General features: G+C 50.0%; 1 protein-coding gene across 2 annotated transcripts in view; it reads left to right on the top strand.

Annotated features, from left to right (window-relative positions):
* The window catches only part of reln (reelin), a 129481-nt gene that overhangs the window by 107470 nt on the left and 8512 nt on the right, over nt 1-13499 (top strand). For both annotated transcript variants that reach the window (XM_064342868.1, XM_064342867.1), the window contains exons 40-59: nt 141-243; nt 823-1049; nt 1512-1735; nt 2588-2738; nt 3117-3375; nt 3887-4136; nt 4493-4661; nt 6044-6184; nt 6529-6706; nt 6960-7153; nt 7542-7795; nt 9020-9174; nt 9351-9565; nt 9987-10164; nt 10634-10809; nt 10981-11087; nt 11714-11956; nt 12600-12775; nt 13041-13114; nt 13255-13416. In XM_064342868.1, the coding sequence (XP_064198938.1) occupies nt 141-243; nt 823-1049; nt 1512-1735; nt 2588-2738; nt 3117-3375; nt 3887-4136; nt 4493-4661; nt 6044-6184; nt 6529-6706; nt 6960-7153; nt 7542-7795; nt 9020-9174; nt 9351-9565; nt 9987-10164; nt 10634-10809; nt 10981-11087; nt 11714-11956; nt 12600-12775; nt 13041-13114; nt 13255-13416 (3636 nt within the window). The remainder of the gene's footprint in view (nt 1-140; nt 244-822; nt 1050-1511; nt 1736-2587; nt 2739-3116; nt 3376-3886; nt 4137-4492; nt 4662-6043; nt 6185-6528; nt 6707-6959; nt 7154-7541; nt 7796-9019; nt 9175-9350; nt 9566-9986; nt 10165-10633; nt 10810-10980; nt 11088-11713; nt 11957-12599; nt 12776-13040; nt 13115-13254; nt 13417-13499) is intronic.

The raw sequence follows: 13499 nt of genomic DNA, 5'->3' as shown, positions 1-13499 counted from the left end.
GTTTGAGATAATTCCAGAAGGTCACGGCCAGTGTTCGTACAGTAGAATGTTATATTCCAGAAGGTCATGGCCAGTGTTCGTACAGCAGGTGACGTGTGAGGAAGATAAACGCCCTTTGACCTGATTGCGTGTGTGCGCAGGCAGGACGACTCCTCCATGGTGTTCATTTCCAGCGAGCTGGGAGAACACTCCATCACCACCAAAGACATCGACGTGAATGAAAACACCATCATTCAGTTTGAGGTACTGCGCGGGAAAAGAGAAAAAGGCAGAGAGAGAGAGAGAGAGAGGAATTAGAATGGAGCAGATGAAATGAGGAGGGAGGGAGAAAGAGAGTGAGAGTGGGTGATCTGAGAGAGGGAGAGAGAGAGAGAGAGAGAGAAATTCATTACAATCAACCTCAATTATAATGAAATTAGTGAGAATGGAAAAGATGGAAATTATTTCAGGAAGAAAGAAAAACACCCTCCAGCTGTAGAAATGTCCCAGTATGGGAGCCAGGAGCCCGGGCGACAGAAGTGATATATTCAATATTTTATATCTTAATTAGTCTTCACTCTGTAACAATTTTGCAAAGGACTATCTGCGCATATTTTATTGATTGTACTTATTGGTATTCCTTTTTCATTTAGGAGAGGGATGTTCAATTAAGTATCCTGACTTGACACAATCTTTTCCCCGGTCTATTTAGGTTTTAAAAGGCTTTGACAGCACAATCATTAATATTAACTGAATTTAGGTTTGAGAGTAAGAGCTGCATGTGCCTCTGTGGCAGAGCCAGCCCCACTGCGGTGACGTCCTGCCCTCCTCTCTGTGCTGCAGATTAATGTGGGCTGCACGACGGACAGCTCCTCCTCCAACCCCGTGCGCCTGGAGTTCTCCCGGGATTTCGGGGCCACCTGGCACCTCCTGGTGCCTCTGTGCTCCGGGGGGCCCCAGCCCAGCTCCCTCTGCTCCACGGAGCTGCACCCCGCCAGCGTGTACTACCCCGGGACCACCCAGGGCTGGAGGCGGGAGGTCATCCATTTCGGCAAGCTGCGCCTGTGCGGGTGAGAGAGCGGCAGGGCCTTATCGATTGACAGACTGAGATAAATGAGCCAAAACATGGTGAAGATGTGAGTGCTGAGTAGGGCTATGCCCCTGATATCAACAAAGAAGGACAGAGAGAAATGAGAAAATATTACAGTACAAATCTTCTGTAACGATACCAATCAATTAGCCTCAACAGTAGAACAGTCTAAAGATGATGATCTCACTTTACATGATTTAGACATAGTATTGCTCGTATACAAAGTTCATTTTGTTTCAGGAGCAGAGCCTGGCTCGGCTGGAGCATTAGCTCTGTGTCTGCTCTGGGCCTGGCCTACAGATACTATCTAAAAAATGTCAAATTTAAATGTATTTTGCAGCTTTGCTTCATGTTACTGGTTTACACAGTAACATGTCATTGGATGAAGTGAAATGTCTCTGTGGCCCTGCCCCATTATGTTGCTCCCGTGTGCCCCCTGCAGGTCAGTGAGATTCCGCTGGTACCAGGGCTTCTACGCGGGCGGCACCCCTCCCCCGACCTGGGCCCTGGACAGCGTGTACATCGGCCCGCAGTGCCAGGACATGTGCAACGGGCACGGGGCGTGCGTGAGGGGCACGCACTGCGCCTGCGACCCGGGCCACTCCGGGGCCGACTGCTCCCTCCCGGACACCCCCAATTCCGACTTCCTGAAGGAGGACTTCGAAGGTACAGGAGCGCGCAGATGCTCGCAAAAACGCAGAGAGAGTATGTGCCCAGTGCCCACGCGTGTGTTCCGCACCGCTGTTGTGTGTGCCGTGCCGGAGATGGACACTCCCGATGCATTGTGGTTTGAGCCGCTCCAGGTTTTGCAATGGCCAGGTTAGCGCACACTCAACGGCCTGCTTCTAGTGAAACCTGGACTGAACCAGACTGCTGTGCATCAGGATTGCTTTTTCCATCCCTGCTGTATGCAGACTGTGACCTGCTATTGAGGGACCTCACTCAATGGGGTCACAGGGGTATGTGACTGCAGTGCAGTGGGTTGTGCTTTTGACTCGTTTAGTGTGTCTTCTGTGAAATGCCTTCGTTGTGTGTCAGATAATCTGTGAAACATTTTCTGTGTGATGTGTGTTGCACTGTGTATAGTGCTGGTGTCCATTTGTGATGTTACCTGTGTCTGTCTCCATGTTATAGCCTGTGTGGTGCGTAGTATTTTTATTAGAGTACTCTACAGCGCTTGAGAGTGTGTCAGTGTTGGTCCACTGTGTCATACTTCTGTGGCTTCTCTCATTAATATATTGGTGCATATGGGTGTATATATAGGTGTATGTAGGTGTGGTAGAGTGTCAGTGTTGGTCCACTGTGTCATACTTCTGTGGCTTCTCTCATTAATATATTGGTGCATATGGGTGTATATATAGGTGTATGTAGGTGTGGTAGAGTGTCAGTGTTGGTTCACTGTGTCATACTTCTGTGGCTTCTCTCGTTATTATACTGGTGTATATATCAGTGTATATGGGTGCGGCAGAGTGTCAGTGTTGCTGTGCAGTGTTGTTACCTGCGTGCCTGTTGGTGCAGGGGGGTCGGTGCACACCGAGCGCTTCAGCCTGGTCAGCGGGGGGAAGCCGTCCCGGAAGTGCGGGATCATGTCCAGCGGGAACCACCTGTTCTTCAGCGAGGACGGCCTGCGCATGCTGGTCACCACGGACATGGACCTGTCCAACGCTAGGTACCGCACCCGCGGCTGCATCCACACACAGCACTGTACAGTGCATGTACATGCCTGGATGATGTCCTGACTGTACTGGACATAATAAGGGTGATAGAAAACCCTTGAAACAATGGCTCTGTTTATGTGGACAGTTTGAAATTAGAGAAACAAACCACATCTGGACAGATGTGCCCATTGCCCACAGCTGGGAATGGTTACGCAACTGGCCAAATACAAAGAGCTGGATACAGTTAAATGCCTGCACACACACACACACACACACCGCTGCACACACACACACACACACACACGCAGACATACACATGCGCACACACACACACACACACACACACACACAGAGGGTGGTGTGCTAGCGCTAGCTCCGTGTCTCTGCAGGTTTGTGCAGTTCTTCCTGCGGCTGGGCTGTGGAAAGGCCCCCCCGGACCCCCGCTCCCAGCCCGTGCTGCTGCAGTTCTCCGTGGACGGGGGCCTGACCTGGGCGCTGCTCCAGGAGTTCCTCTTCAGCAACAGCAGCAACCACGCCCGCCTGGTCGCCCTGGAGATCCCGCTGCGGGCACGCACCACCTCCACGCGCATGCGCTGGTGGCAGCCCTCCGAGAACGGCCACTTCTACAGCCCCTGGGTCATAGACCAGGTGAGGCCTCCTCTGCCCCGCGGTGCTGTGACACGCTGTGCTGCGCTTCATGCTCAGCGCCATGGCAACGCTGTCTGTCCGTCCATCTGTTAGTCAGTTTCAGTGTCACTGGTCAGGAAACAGCTGTGCTGCCGTTTTACCATCCTGACAAGAAGTTCTTGAGTAGTTATCCAATCAAAACTTGTTGCTCGCTGTCTCTTCTGTTATATATATATCAATGGATATCAATGTATTGATGAAATTAACTGAAAAATATTACTTATAAAGCAGATAAGTGAGTGAGTAACATAGAAGCAATGTACTATTAGAGCTCTGAAGTAAAGAATAGACTATGAGTTTCAACAATGGGACATTTATACACTGATTGCAGGAATTGTTCTCATTGGGTTTTTTGTGTTTTCCGTTTCATATGTGTGTGTGCCTGCGTGCATGCGTGTGTGTGCGTGTGTGTGCGTGTGTTTGCATGTGTGTGTATCCCTGTGCGTCCCTGTGCCTGCGTGCATAATGGCAGGTGGTGGTAGGGGGCAGTGCCAGCGGCTGGGGCCCGTTGGAGGATGACTTCTCCTCCATGGACGGGCGGTCGTGGCTGCTCCACCCGGGGGGTACCCGCATGCCGGTGTGCGGCTCGGAGGGCGAGGCCTTCGCCTTCATCGAGAAGTCCAACACCCGCTACGCCGTCACCACTGACATCAGCGTGGGGCAGGACTCCTTCATACAGTTCGACTTCTCCGCCTCCTGCTCCGTCACCAACTCCTGCTACGGTGAGTCACCCGGGAGTGATGGAGGAGGGCGGGGGGGGAATGGTGGAGCCAGGAGGTGTGGAGGAAGGAGCTGGAGATTTTAGAGGTGGAGCTATAGAAAGGGAGGAAGAGTGATTTAGAAGAGTAGTTTTATTGACTGTAAGTTAGAGAGGTGGGAAAAAAGCAGTTATGAAGGAGAGGGAAAGGGTAATTGGATAGGTCATCATGGTATTGGAGTTTACTATTCACCATTAATGTCCCATTGCTTTACCCATGTGGCTTTGCTATGACCTTTGACCTATGTGCTTTGTGTGTGTTTTTGCTTGTACTTGACCCGTTTGAACCTTTTGTGTTTGTGTGTCTGTCTGTCTGTCCAGCCATTGAGTTGGAGTTCTCTCTGGACCTGGGTCTGTCATGGCTGCCCCTCCTGAGGGACTGTCTCCCCACCAGCCCTGACTGCTCTGCCTACACGCTGCAGAGGATGCTGGTCTCAGACACGTACAACAAGTGGGGGCGCGTCACCCTGCCCATCCCTGTGTATGCCAGGTCAGTCCCGCACACAGGCCAGGTCAGTGCCGCACACAGGCCAGGTCAGTCCCGCACACACAGGCCAGGTCAGTGCCGCACACACAGGCCAGGTCAGTGCCACACACAGGCCAGGTCAGTCCCACACACAGGCCAGGTCAATGCCACACACAGGCCAGGTCAGCCGCACGCAGGCCAGGCCAGTCCCACACACAGGCCAGGTCAATGCCACACACAGGCCAGGTCAGCCGCACGCAGGCCAGGCCAGTGCCACACACAGGCCAGGTCAGTGCCGCACACACAGGCCAGGTCAGTGCCACACACAGGCCAGGTCAGTCCCGCACACAGGCCAGGTCAGTCCCGCACACAGGCCAGGTCAGTCCCGCACACAGGCCAGGTCAGTGCCGCACACAGGCCAGGTCAGCCAGACACACAGGCCAGGTCAGTCCCGCACACAGGCCAGGTCAGTGCCACACACAGGCCAGGTCAGTACTACACACAGGCCAGGTCAGTCCCGCACACAGGCCAGGTCAGTCCCACACAGGCCAGGTCAGTGCCGCACACAGGCCAGGTCAGTCCCGCACACAGGCCAGGTCAGTCCCGCACACAGGCCAGGTCATATTACTTGCTTCTGTTTTGGATTTACATTTCAAACACAAACATATTAATATTTGCTTTGTCTGTAAATTCTTTACCTCGTTAGCTTACTCTTTGAAAGCTTTGGATGCATTTGCACATTGTTAGTAATCATGTACTTCAAGAAAGGTTTCCTGGTTTAAAAGGGGTACAAGTACTGCTGGAGGTTGGAGGAGGGGTACATCAAAGGATTCTAATGGGGCCCTTGGATCTTGGATCTAATAATTGTAGACAATGCTGGTAATAAAAGTGGTGCATGTTGTAGGTGGGTACCATACATACTGCCATTGACCTGAAGGGCTCCAGAACCAAACTCTCTGCCTTTTGATATTAACCACCATTTATATCTATATTAACTAGCCTATATTTTCCTTTTCCTTCTCAGTCTGTGAAGATAAATACAGTTTTTGTTTTTCATTAAGCCAAAATATCATCACATTGCTCCTGGTTGTCTACAGGTTCTCATGGCTCGGTAACAGGGGGAATCATATACCTGTTGTTTGTCTGCAGATTAGAAAAAAACAGCATGGGCATTAGAGAACAGCAGTGTATTTAGCATAAATGCATAATCATCACTGAGACTAATTTGTTTTTTTTAAAAATCAATTACAGTTATTTTTCCCATCATGCTTATAGTTCTGACCAATAGTTCTTGCATCGAGTCTTGGTGAACATAGCCATTTAGTCACAGGCAAGCTTATAGGAGTGCATGTACTCTGGGTTTAATTGAGTCGTTCTGAATGGACTCCCCTGCGTGTCTGTGGCAGGTCCCCCGCCACCCGGTTCCGCTGGTTCCAGCAGGCTCCCTTTGACAAGCAGCAGACCTGGGCCCTGGACAACCTGTACATCGGAGACGGCTGCCCAGACATGTGCTCGGGGCACGGCCGCTGCCAGCAGAACGCCTGTGTGTGAGTGACAGGGGCGGAGGCAGCGTGGGGAGGGGTGTGGCCTTCATCAATGTAGATTCCAAAACATTCTTTTATACTACTACTACTACTAATATAAATACTACTACTGTTACTACTACCATTACTAATACTGCTACTACTACTACTACTACTACTATTACTCACAGTAATAATGGTTACTTTTGTACTATATTTACAGCATCTGAAAAAAACATGTAACTACATTGAAGTTGCAATGTTGGTGCCTTACTCCTCTAGTAAATTGATTCCAAAGGAGCATTGAACCTGACCTGTTGAGCGTGGGTTGGTGTGTGCTGACCTTGTGTCCCCACCCCCCTCCCCAGCTGTGATGCAGACTGGGGGGGCGAGTACTGTGACGAGCCCCAGACCCCCCTGCCGCCCCAGCTGAAGGACAGCTTCAGCCGCCCCCCCTCCCCGAGCAGCTGGCACCTCCTGACCGGGGGGAAGCTCAGCACTGTGTGTGGGGCTGTGGCATCAGGAGCTGCGCTGCACTTCAGTGGGGTATGAGCGCTGAGCTCCCAACATCTTTACCTCTGTCTGCCTGTCTGTATTCCTCTGTTTATACATCTCTGCCAGATAGGCTGTCAGTCTGTTTTATGATGTCTGCCTGTCTTTTTTTTGCCAGTCTGTCTCTTTATTAGGAGGCTGGCAGACTGCCCATTACCTTCTCTGTCTCTCTTCCACTTTCTCAAGTGTTAAAAATCCATACTTTAAAATTCCCTTGTTCTTGTGCCCTGGCTCTTCTTGCGAACAGAGCTGCACCCGTCAGCTGGTCACGGTGGACCTGAACCTGACCAACGCCGAGTTCATCCAGTTCTACTTCATGTACGGCTGCATGATCCCGCCTAGCAACCGTAACCAGGGTGTGCTGCTGGAGTTCAGCCTGAATGGAGGCATCAGCTGGAATCTTCTGACCGAGATTTTCTACGACCAGTACAGCAAGCCAGGGTAGGCCATGCATGCACACACAGGCAACCACAAACCATAAACATAGGGACACATAGAGGACATGTAGGCCTGTTAGATTTGCTCTTGTTATCCACTTATAGCAGGGGTGTCCAATCTTATCCAAAAAGGGCTGGTGTGGGGCCCTGTTTGGAAAAAATTGGATACCCCTAGTATGCAGTGCTTTCTGGGTAGACCTGAATAATATTTGGGCAAACTTTAGATACTCTAAGCCTACACAGTCGTTGCTTACCCAAGCAAAACCCCTCAAGCAGAGATGCCTCCATGGAGTAAAATAAACACTTATACGGTATAATCAGCCTTGTTGTAAATCATACCAAAGCATAATTTCCATCAGGTCTTATCAGGTTGCTCATGTCTCTGTACACAGGTTTGTGAATGTGCTGCTGCCCCCTGCTGCCCGGGAGGAGGGAGTGCGCGTGCGTTGGTGGCAGCCGCAGCACGACGGGACGGACCACGGCGACTGGGCGTTGGACAACGTGCTGATCGCCGGCTCTGACCCCCACGCTCAGATCCTGGACACGTTCGGAGGGGTGGCCCTGCCCAATCACGAGCGAGCCCCTGCTGACGGAACCCCCACCGGGAGAATCGCCCTTCTGCCCCCGCCTGAGGAGAGCGTCACAGGTACCCTCTCCATTTTGGGTTTTTATTTGGCATCATTTTACTAGTGTGTATGGTGTTTATTATTATTATTATTATTATTATGTCAAATTAATATCAATTAAATGATAGTTATTAACATTCGGTTACAGGTTTTCTTTCTAAATTCTGCATCATTCCCTGTACTTGGTCCTGTATTTTTGGTGACTGGGTTCTGCATCCTGTAATTTAAATGCATTTACTGTGCATCATTAAGCTGCTTTGATTGTTGTAACAAGGTAATTATGCGTAATTAGGCAGTGATTCATTGGCTTAAGAGAGACCAATCAAAATGACTGATGTAAATTATTATGTTAAATGCAGTTAATTGATTATTCCAGTGGTCTAATTGGTCATCAAATTCCTTAATTAATTGAAAATACACAAGCCCCACAGTGAAAAGTGGAGTAAATGCATTACATATATCAGTTAAACTTCAGCATAAAAACACAAATCATTCCAACTGTCACAAATTCAGAGGCTGGCAGTTCAAAAAACTCAGTTTCAATCCGCAGACTAGGGAAAATTGCATACAATACAAACAACCCTCTATTGTTCATGTTTTCTTATGGAACTAATTCACTTTGAGAATTTCAAATATGTGGTCAGTTTAATAGGGAATTGTCATAACATGCTGACTGACAGAACTGTACTGTAAATGTAATGAGAGATCACACAGTATTTATCTCAACAAATGTATATTGAAGCAGAAAGTGTTCAAAAAAAGTAATTTTACTTAACCGGTTGCCTTTATTGGGAACACCGCTGTGAGGAATGAGCCAGGAGTGAATTTTAGTGTAATTGAGCGTGGTTAGCGATGATTAAATTACTCATTTAGAGGAATCAGGCAGGGCCATACAATGATCGCTAATGACTGCTCACCAGGTGGCTTCATCTCCGCTTTGTTGCCGAAGGAAACGCGTTGTATTGCGGGCTATTAAATCTGATTGTCTCTCTCTCTCTCTCTCTTTCTCTCTCTCTCTCTCTCTTGCTCTCTCACTCCCTTTCTCTCCCTCTCTCTGTTTCTCTCTCCCTTGTGCTCTCTCTCTCTCTCTCTTTCTGTCTCTCTCTCTCTCACTCTCTCTCTCTCTCTCTCTCTCTCTCTGTCTGTCTGTCTCACTCTCTCTCCCTCTCTCTCTATGTCTCACTCTCTCTCTCTCACTCTCTCTGTTTCTCTCTCCCCCCTCTCTCTCTCTCTCTCTCTCTCAGTGAGTGACCACTGGCTGTTCTCAGAGGGCTGCCTGGTGCAGCGGTTCTGTGGCTCTCCGGACGGGGTGATGGTGTGCGGCAGTGTAGACGGGCGAGAGGTGTACGCCGTCACGCATGACATCATCCCCGACCGAGGCTGGGTCATGCAGTTCAAGGTCTGTCTTATTTTCTGCTGAGGTCATTATGCAGTGTGTGTGTGTGTGTGTGTGTGTGTGTGTGTGTGTGTGTGTGTGTGTGTGTGTGTGTTGAGGCAGTCACGGTCTTTAGAAACCTGTTGGTCTGTACTGCTCAGCAGTGTTTTTAGCGCATGCCCGTGTGTCTGTGCCTGCAGGTGGCAGTGGGCTGTGGAGTACCGGAGCGACAGACGGAGAGGCAGGTGCACGTCCAGTATTCCGTGGATTTCGGGGTGTCCTGGAAGTACCTGGTGTCCCAGTGCCTGCCGGCCGACCCGCAGTGTGGGGGGCAGGTGTCCCAGCCCTCCGTGTTCTTCCCTGCTGAGGGGTGGAAGCGCGTGGTGTACCCCCTGCCCGAAAGCCTGACTGACACGTGAGTCTCTGCTCTGTGAACCAACCGCCAGACAAGCAATCAGATTCTGCTTACCGTGGTGGTCTTAACAAAGGCTTATAGCAATAACAATAATATACAGCTCCTACTTAAAAAGTTTACAATAGTGTACTTACGCAATTGTGTACAAAGCAATATTATAGAACTCTGAATAAATTAATAATGCTTGTGTGTGTGTGTACGTATGCGCACGTGTGTGTGTTATATGTGGTGTGTGTGTGTGTTATATGTGGTGTGTGTGCGTGTGTGTGTCTGTGTGTGTGTGTGTGTGTGTGCGTGTGTGCACGTGTGTGTTGTATGTGGTGTGTGTGCCTGTGTGTGTCTATGTGTGTGTGTGTGTGTGTGTCTATGTGTGTGTGTGTGTGTGTGTGTGTGTGTGTGTGTGTGTGTGGTGCATGGGCAGGGCGGTGCGGTTCCGGTTCTTCCAGCAGCACTCGGACACACAGTGGGCGGTGGAGAACTTCTACATCGGGCCGTCCTGTGAGGGCCACTGTGGGGGACATGGGGACTGCCTGGACCAGCGCTGTCTCTGCGACCCTGGCTTCTCTGGGCCCAACTGCTACGCCAGCTCACCTCTCAGGGTGCTGTACTAACCTCCACAGACTCCCTGTACACATTACCCAGCTTTCTCTTCTTCCCACATGCTCCCACTACCCATTCACAAGCCAGATTAGTCATTAACCCTTTAAGGTGTAAGATCACAAATGTGATTTAGAATGTTCTTATCCGGATGTTCTTATCTGAACATTCTAATGCTGATGTAACAATTACTACTGGTAATTGAAATTAAATGAGTTCTAGAACATGGGTAAAACGTTTAAAAAAGCAAAGTTTTTCAATAAAACAGACATGCTTCATGCACACCATTTATTTTCACCATGGACGCTTGACTTTTAATTCAGTTTTTATTATTGGAATTATTTTAGTCACATCAGTCTTGATGGAGTTAAGCTAGCAGTATTTTTTCTGGTTCTTCGTGTGCTATGGTGACATGCGGTTGCGGTGGTTATGATGTTTACCTCTCTGTTTGCCTCTCTTTCTGCTCCGCAGGCCTCTCTGAAGGAGCGCTTTGATTGGGAGGGCACACCCGGGCCTCAGTGGCAGATCTTGGAGGGGGGTCGCCCCTGCACCGACTGCGGGGTGCTGGTGGAGGGGACCGCCCTGTACTTCGGAGGGGCCGACGCCCGGCAGGCCATCACCGTGGACATGGACCTCCGCGGGGCTAAGTTAGTTTCGCCTCTCCTTCCACACTGGACAGATTCTCAGAGCGGTGCCAGATATAGATCCAGGATATAGATCTCTGTCATTCAGATTGCAGCTCAGAGCAGAAGGAAGTGCCACTGCACACACCACACTCCTGACTCTGAGACCCCCCCACCCCCGCTGTGTGCCTGCAGGTTTGTGGAGTACTGGGCGAGGATCGGCAGCACGGACAACATGACCATGTGCCACCGGCCCACCTGCCGCAAGGAGGGGGTGCTGCTGGACTACTCCACCGATGGAGGTACCTCCCCAAAAACTAGCCTGCACCTGGACCCGCTGCTGGGGTTACAGTATCAGTGCAGCATGGATTCACATCTGGCATTCAGAGCCTACTGCAAGGCCTCAGTTCTACTATACCGGATGCTATACACTCCACACTGCAAATGGCTCAGCGCTCAGTGGACGTACTGTAGCCTAGACCTTACAGACAGTGACAGAATACTCACATCTCAACCTACACCCTGTCCTGTTCCATTCCCAGCAGGCTGCTGTATGCTGTTCGCTGATTTTTAATCCATCCTTAATTTTTATAATGGGCCTGTTCACTCAGCTCCTCAGTGTTTTATGCACCGGTGCAAATTTTCTATACACAGCTAATGGATTCATTGGGCTAATTTAATCCAGGCTAACTGGCTGAAACGAAAAGCCCAGGCACAGCCATCGTTCTGGAACTGAGCTTACCACCCTCAGTCTAGTTAAGGGAAGAAGAAAAGTAACTCCAGGTCATGGTGAAAAAGTATAGACAGGGATACTGGAAGGAAAATGATTTGGCTCTTGGATAAGGATGCTATATTTGTGCAGTTGACTGGGTGTGGTGCTTTACAATAAGAGTCTCTTGCTCTGTCTCTCTCTCTCCTCCTTTCTCAGGTGTGTCATGGACCCTGCTGCACGAGATGGACTACCTGAAGTATGTGTCGGTGCGGAGGGACTACATCGTGCTGCCAGAGGGGGCGCTGTCCAATGCCACCCGTCTGCGCTGGTGGCAGCCCTTCACCATGTCCTCCGGCCTGGCCACTCCCAGCCCGGAGCGCGCTCAGTGGGCCCTGGATAACATCCTGGTGGGCGGGTCCGACATCAACCCCAGCACCCTGCTGGACACCTTTGACGATGGTGCGTGGAGAAGTGCCTGGTATTGCCTGAACTTAAAGTGTAATCGTGGGTCAGCTTTTATATGATTGGAGCCTGAAATGTCAATCATCATAAACCACTTAAACCATTGATCAATAATTAGGGACCTTTAAGGTATAAGTTATAAGGTGGAATTTGTCAAGTGTCCGGCAAAAATGTTGTAAGCCTCTCAGTCAAAATTCTGAGAATTCAAACTTGTGAACCAGTGTTCCAGAACCAAATAAGTCAAAATAATTTAAAAATGGAATACTCAGCTTTTGGTGCCATCTGGTTCTTGTTATTGAAGGAATGTTGGAGAAAATCGCAAATATAGTATTTAAATGCACTAAACACCATTTTAGGGCACGTTTTGTCCACAGAACATTTATTTAGAGTTGACTTGATATTTGTAATGACAGTATTTATATGGTTTTGCAGAAATAAAATTTTTGGTTTTTTAGAGAACAGATCCTGCTTTGAGGCTGGAAGGGGATTGTTCTGTTGCCATCACACTGATTATTCTCTCTGCTTCCTCCTCCTCCTCCTCCTCCTCCTCTCTCTTATTTCTGGTCCTTCCCCCACATCTGGCTGCTGTCCCCCCTGCACCTCTGATCCCGCCCCCTTGCCACGATGCTCCGCCCCTCAGAGGGCGTGTCCCACGAGGAGAGCTGGAGCTTCTACCCGAACGCGGTTCGCACGGCCGGGTTCTGCGGCAACCCCTCCTTCCACCTGTACTGGCCCAACAAGAACGAGGATGGAACACACAACATCCTGGCCACCCGCGAGCTCATCGTACAGCCGGGCTACATCCTCCAGTTTAAGGTCAGCTACGACCAATCACAATCTGCGTCTGTGCCGCACCCCCAATCCCCAACCAACCCCCCCCCCACCCCCACCCCCTTCTACACTGGCGAACAACATTCTGAGTCACCTACGTATCGTTATCTCTGTGTGCAATACGCAACTCCTCTTTTTGTCATGTTGAAATTATTGCTCAAATGAAAAAAATTCTAATCAATTTACATATAATGCTATTTATCTCACATTTAAATGTAAATGCAATTTCTCTGTCACTTTGTGGGTGTAGATCGTGGTGGGCTGTGAAGCAGACAGCTGTGAGGACCATCACTCAGTGCTACTGGAGTACAGGAAGGATGCCAGGTAAGAGAGAGAGAGAAACGCCCCTACAGCCTGATCCTCTATCCCCATTGGGCCTCCTACTCCTCGCCATTACAAAGGGAGCTGAAGGAGCTGGAGCTGCAGCTGTCTGTCTTATCTCTCCTCTCCCTGATGTCCCACAGGTCAGACTCTTGGCAGTTGGTACAGTCCGAATGCCTCCCCTCTTCTGTGAACAACGTGGGCTGTTCCCCCTTCCAGTTCCACGAGTCCACCATCTATAGCCCTGTCAACAGCTCCAGGTGGACCAGGGTCACTGTCCAGCTGCCTGACCACGTGTCTTCTGGGTACGTGTTGATGTCTCACTAGGGCCACTGTCTGTCCACCACATTTGGGTTTCCCAGGTTAAGGGGTCTCTGAGCTCTGAGGA

Source organism: Anguilla rostrata, chromosome 7 (assembly GCF_018555375.3).
Source record: "Anguilla rostrata isolate EN2019 chromosome 7, ASM1855537v3, whole genome shotgun sequence".
Classification (NCBI taxonomy): Eukaryota; Metazoa; Chordata; class Actinopteri; order Anguilliformes; family Anguillidae; genus Anguilla; species Anguilla rostrata.
Note: the sequence above shows the minus strand (reverse complement) of the source record. Positions and strands in the feature narration are given on the sequence as shown.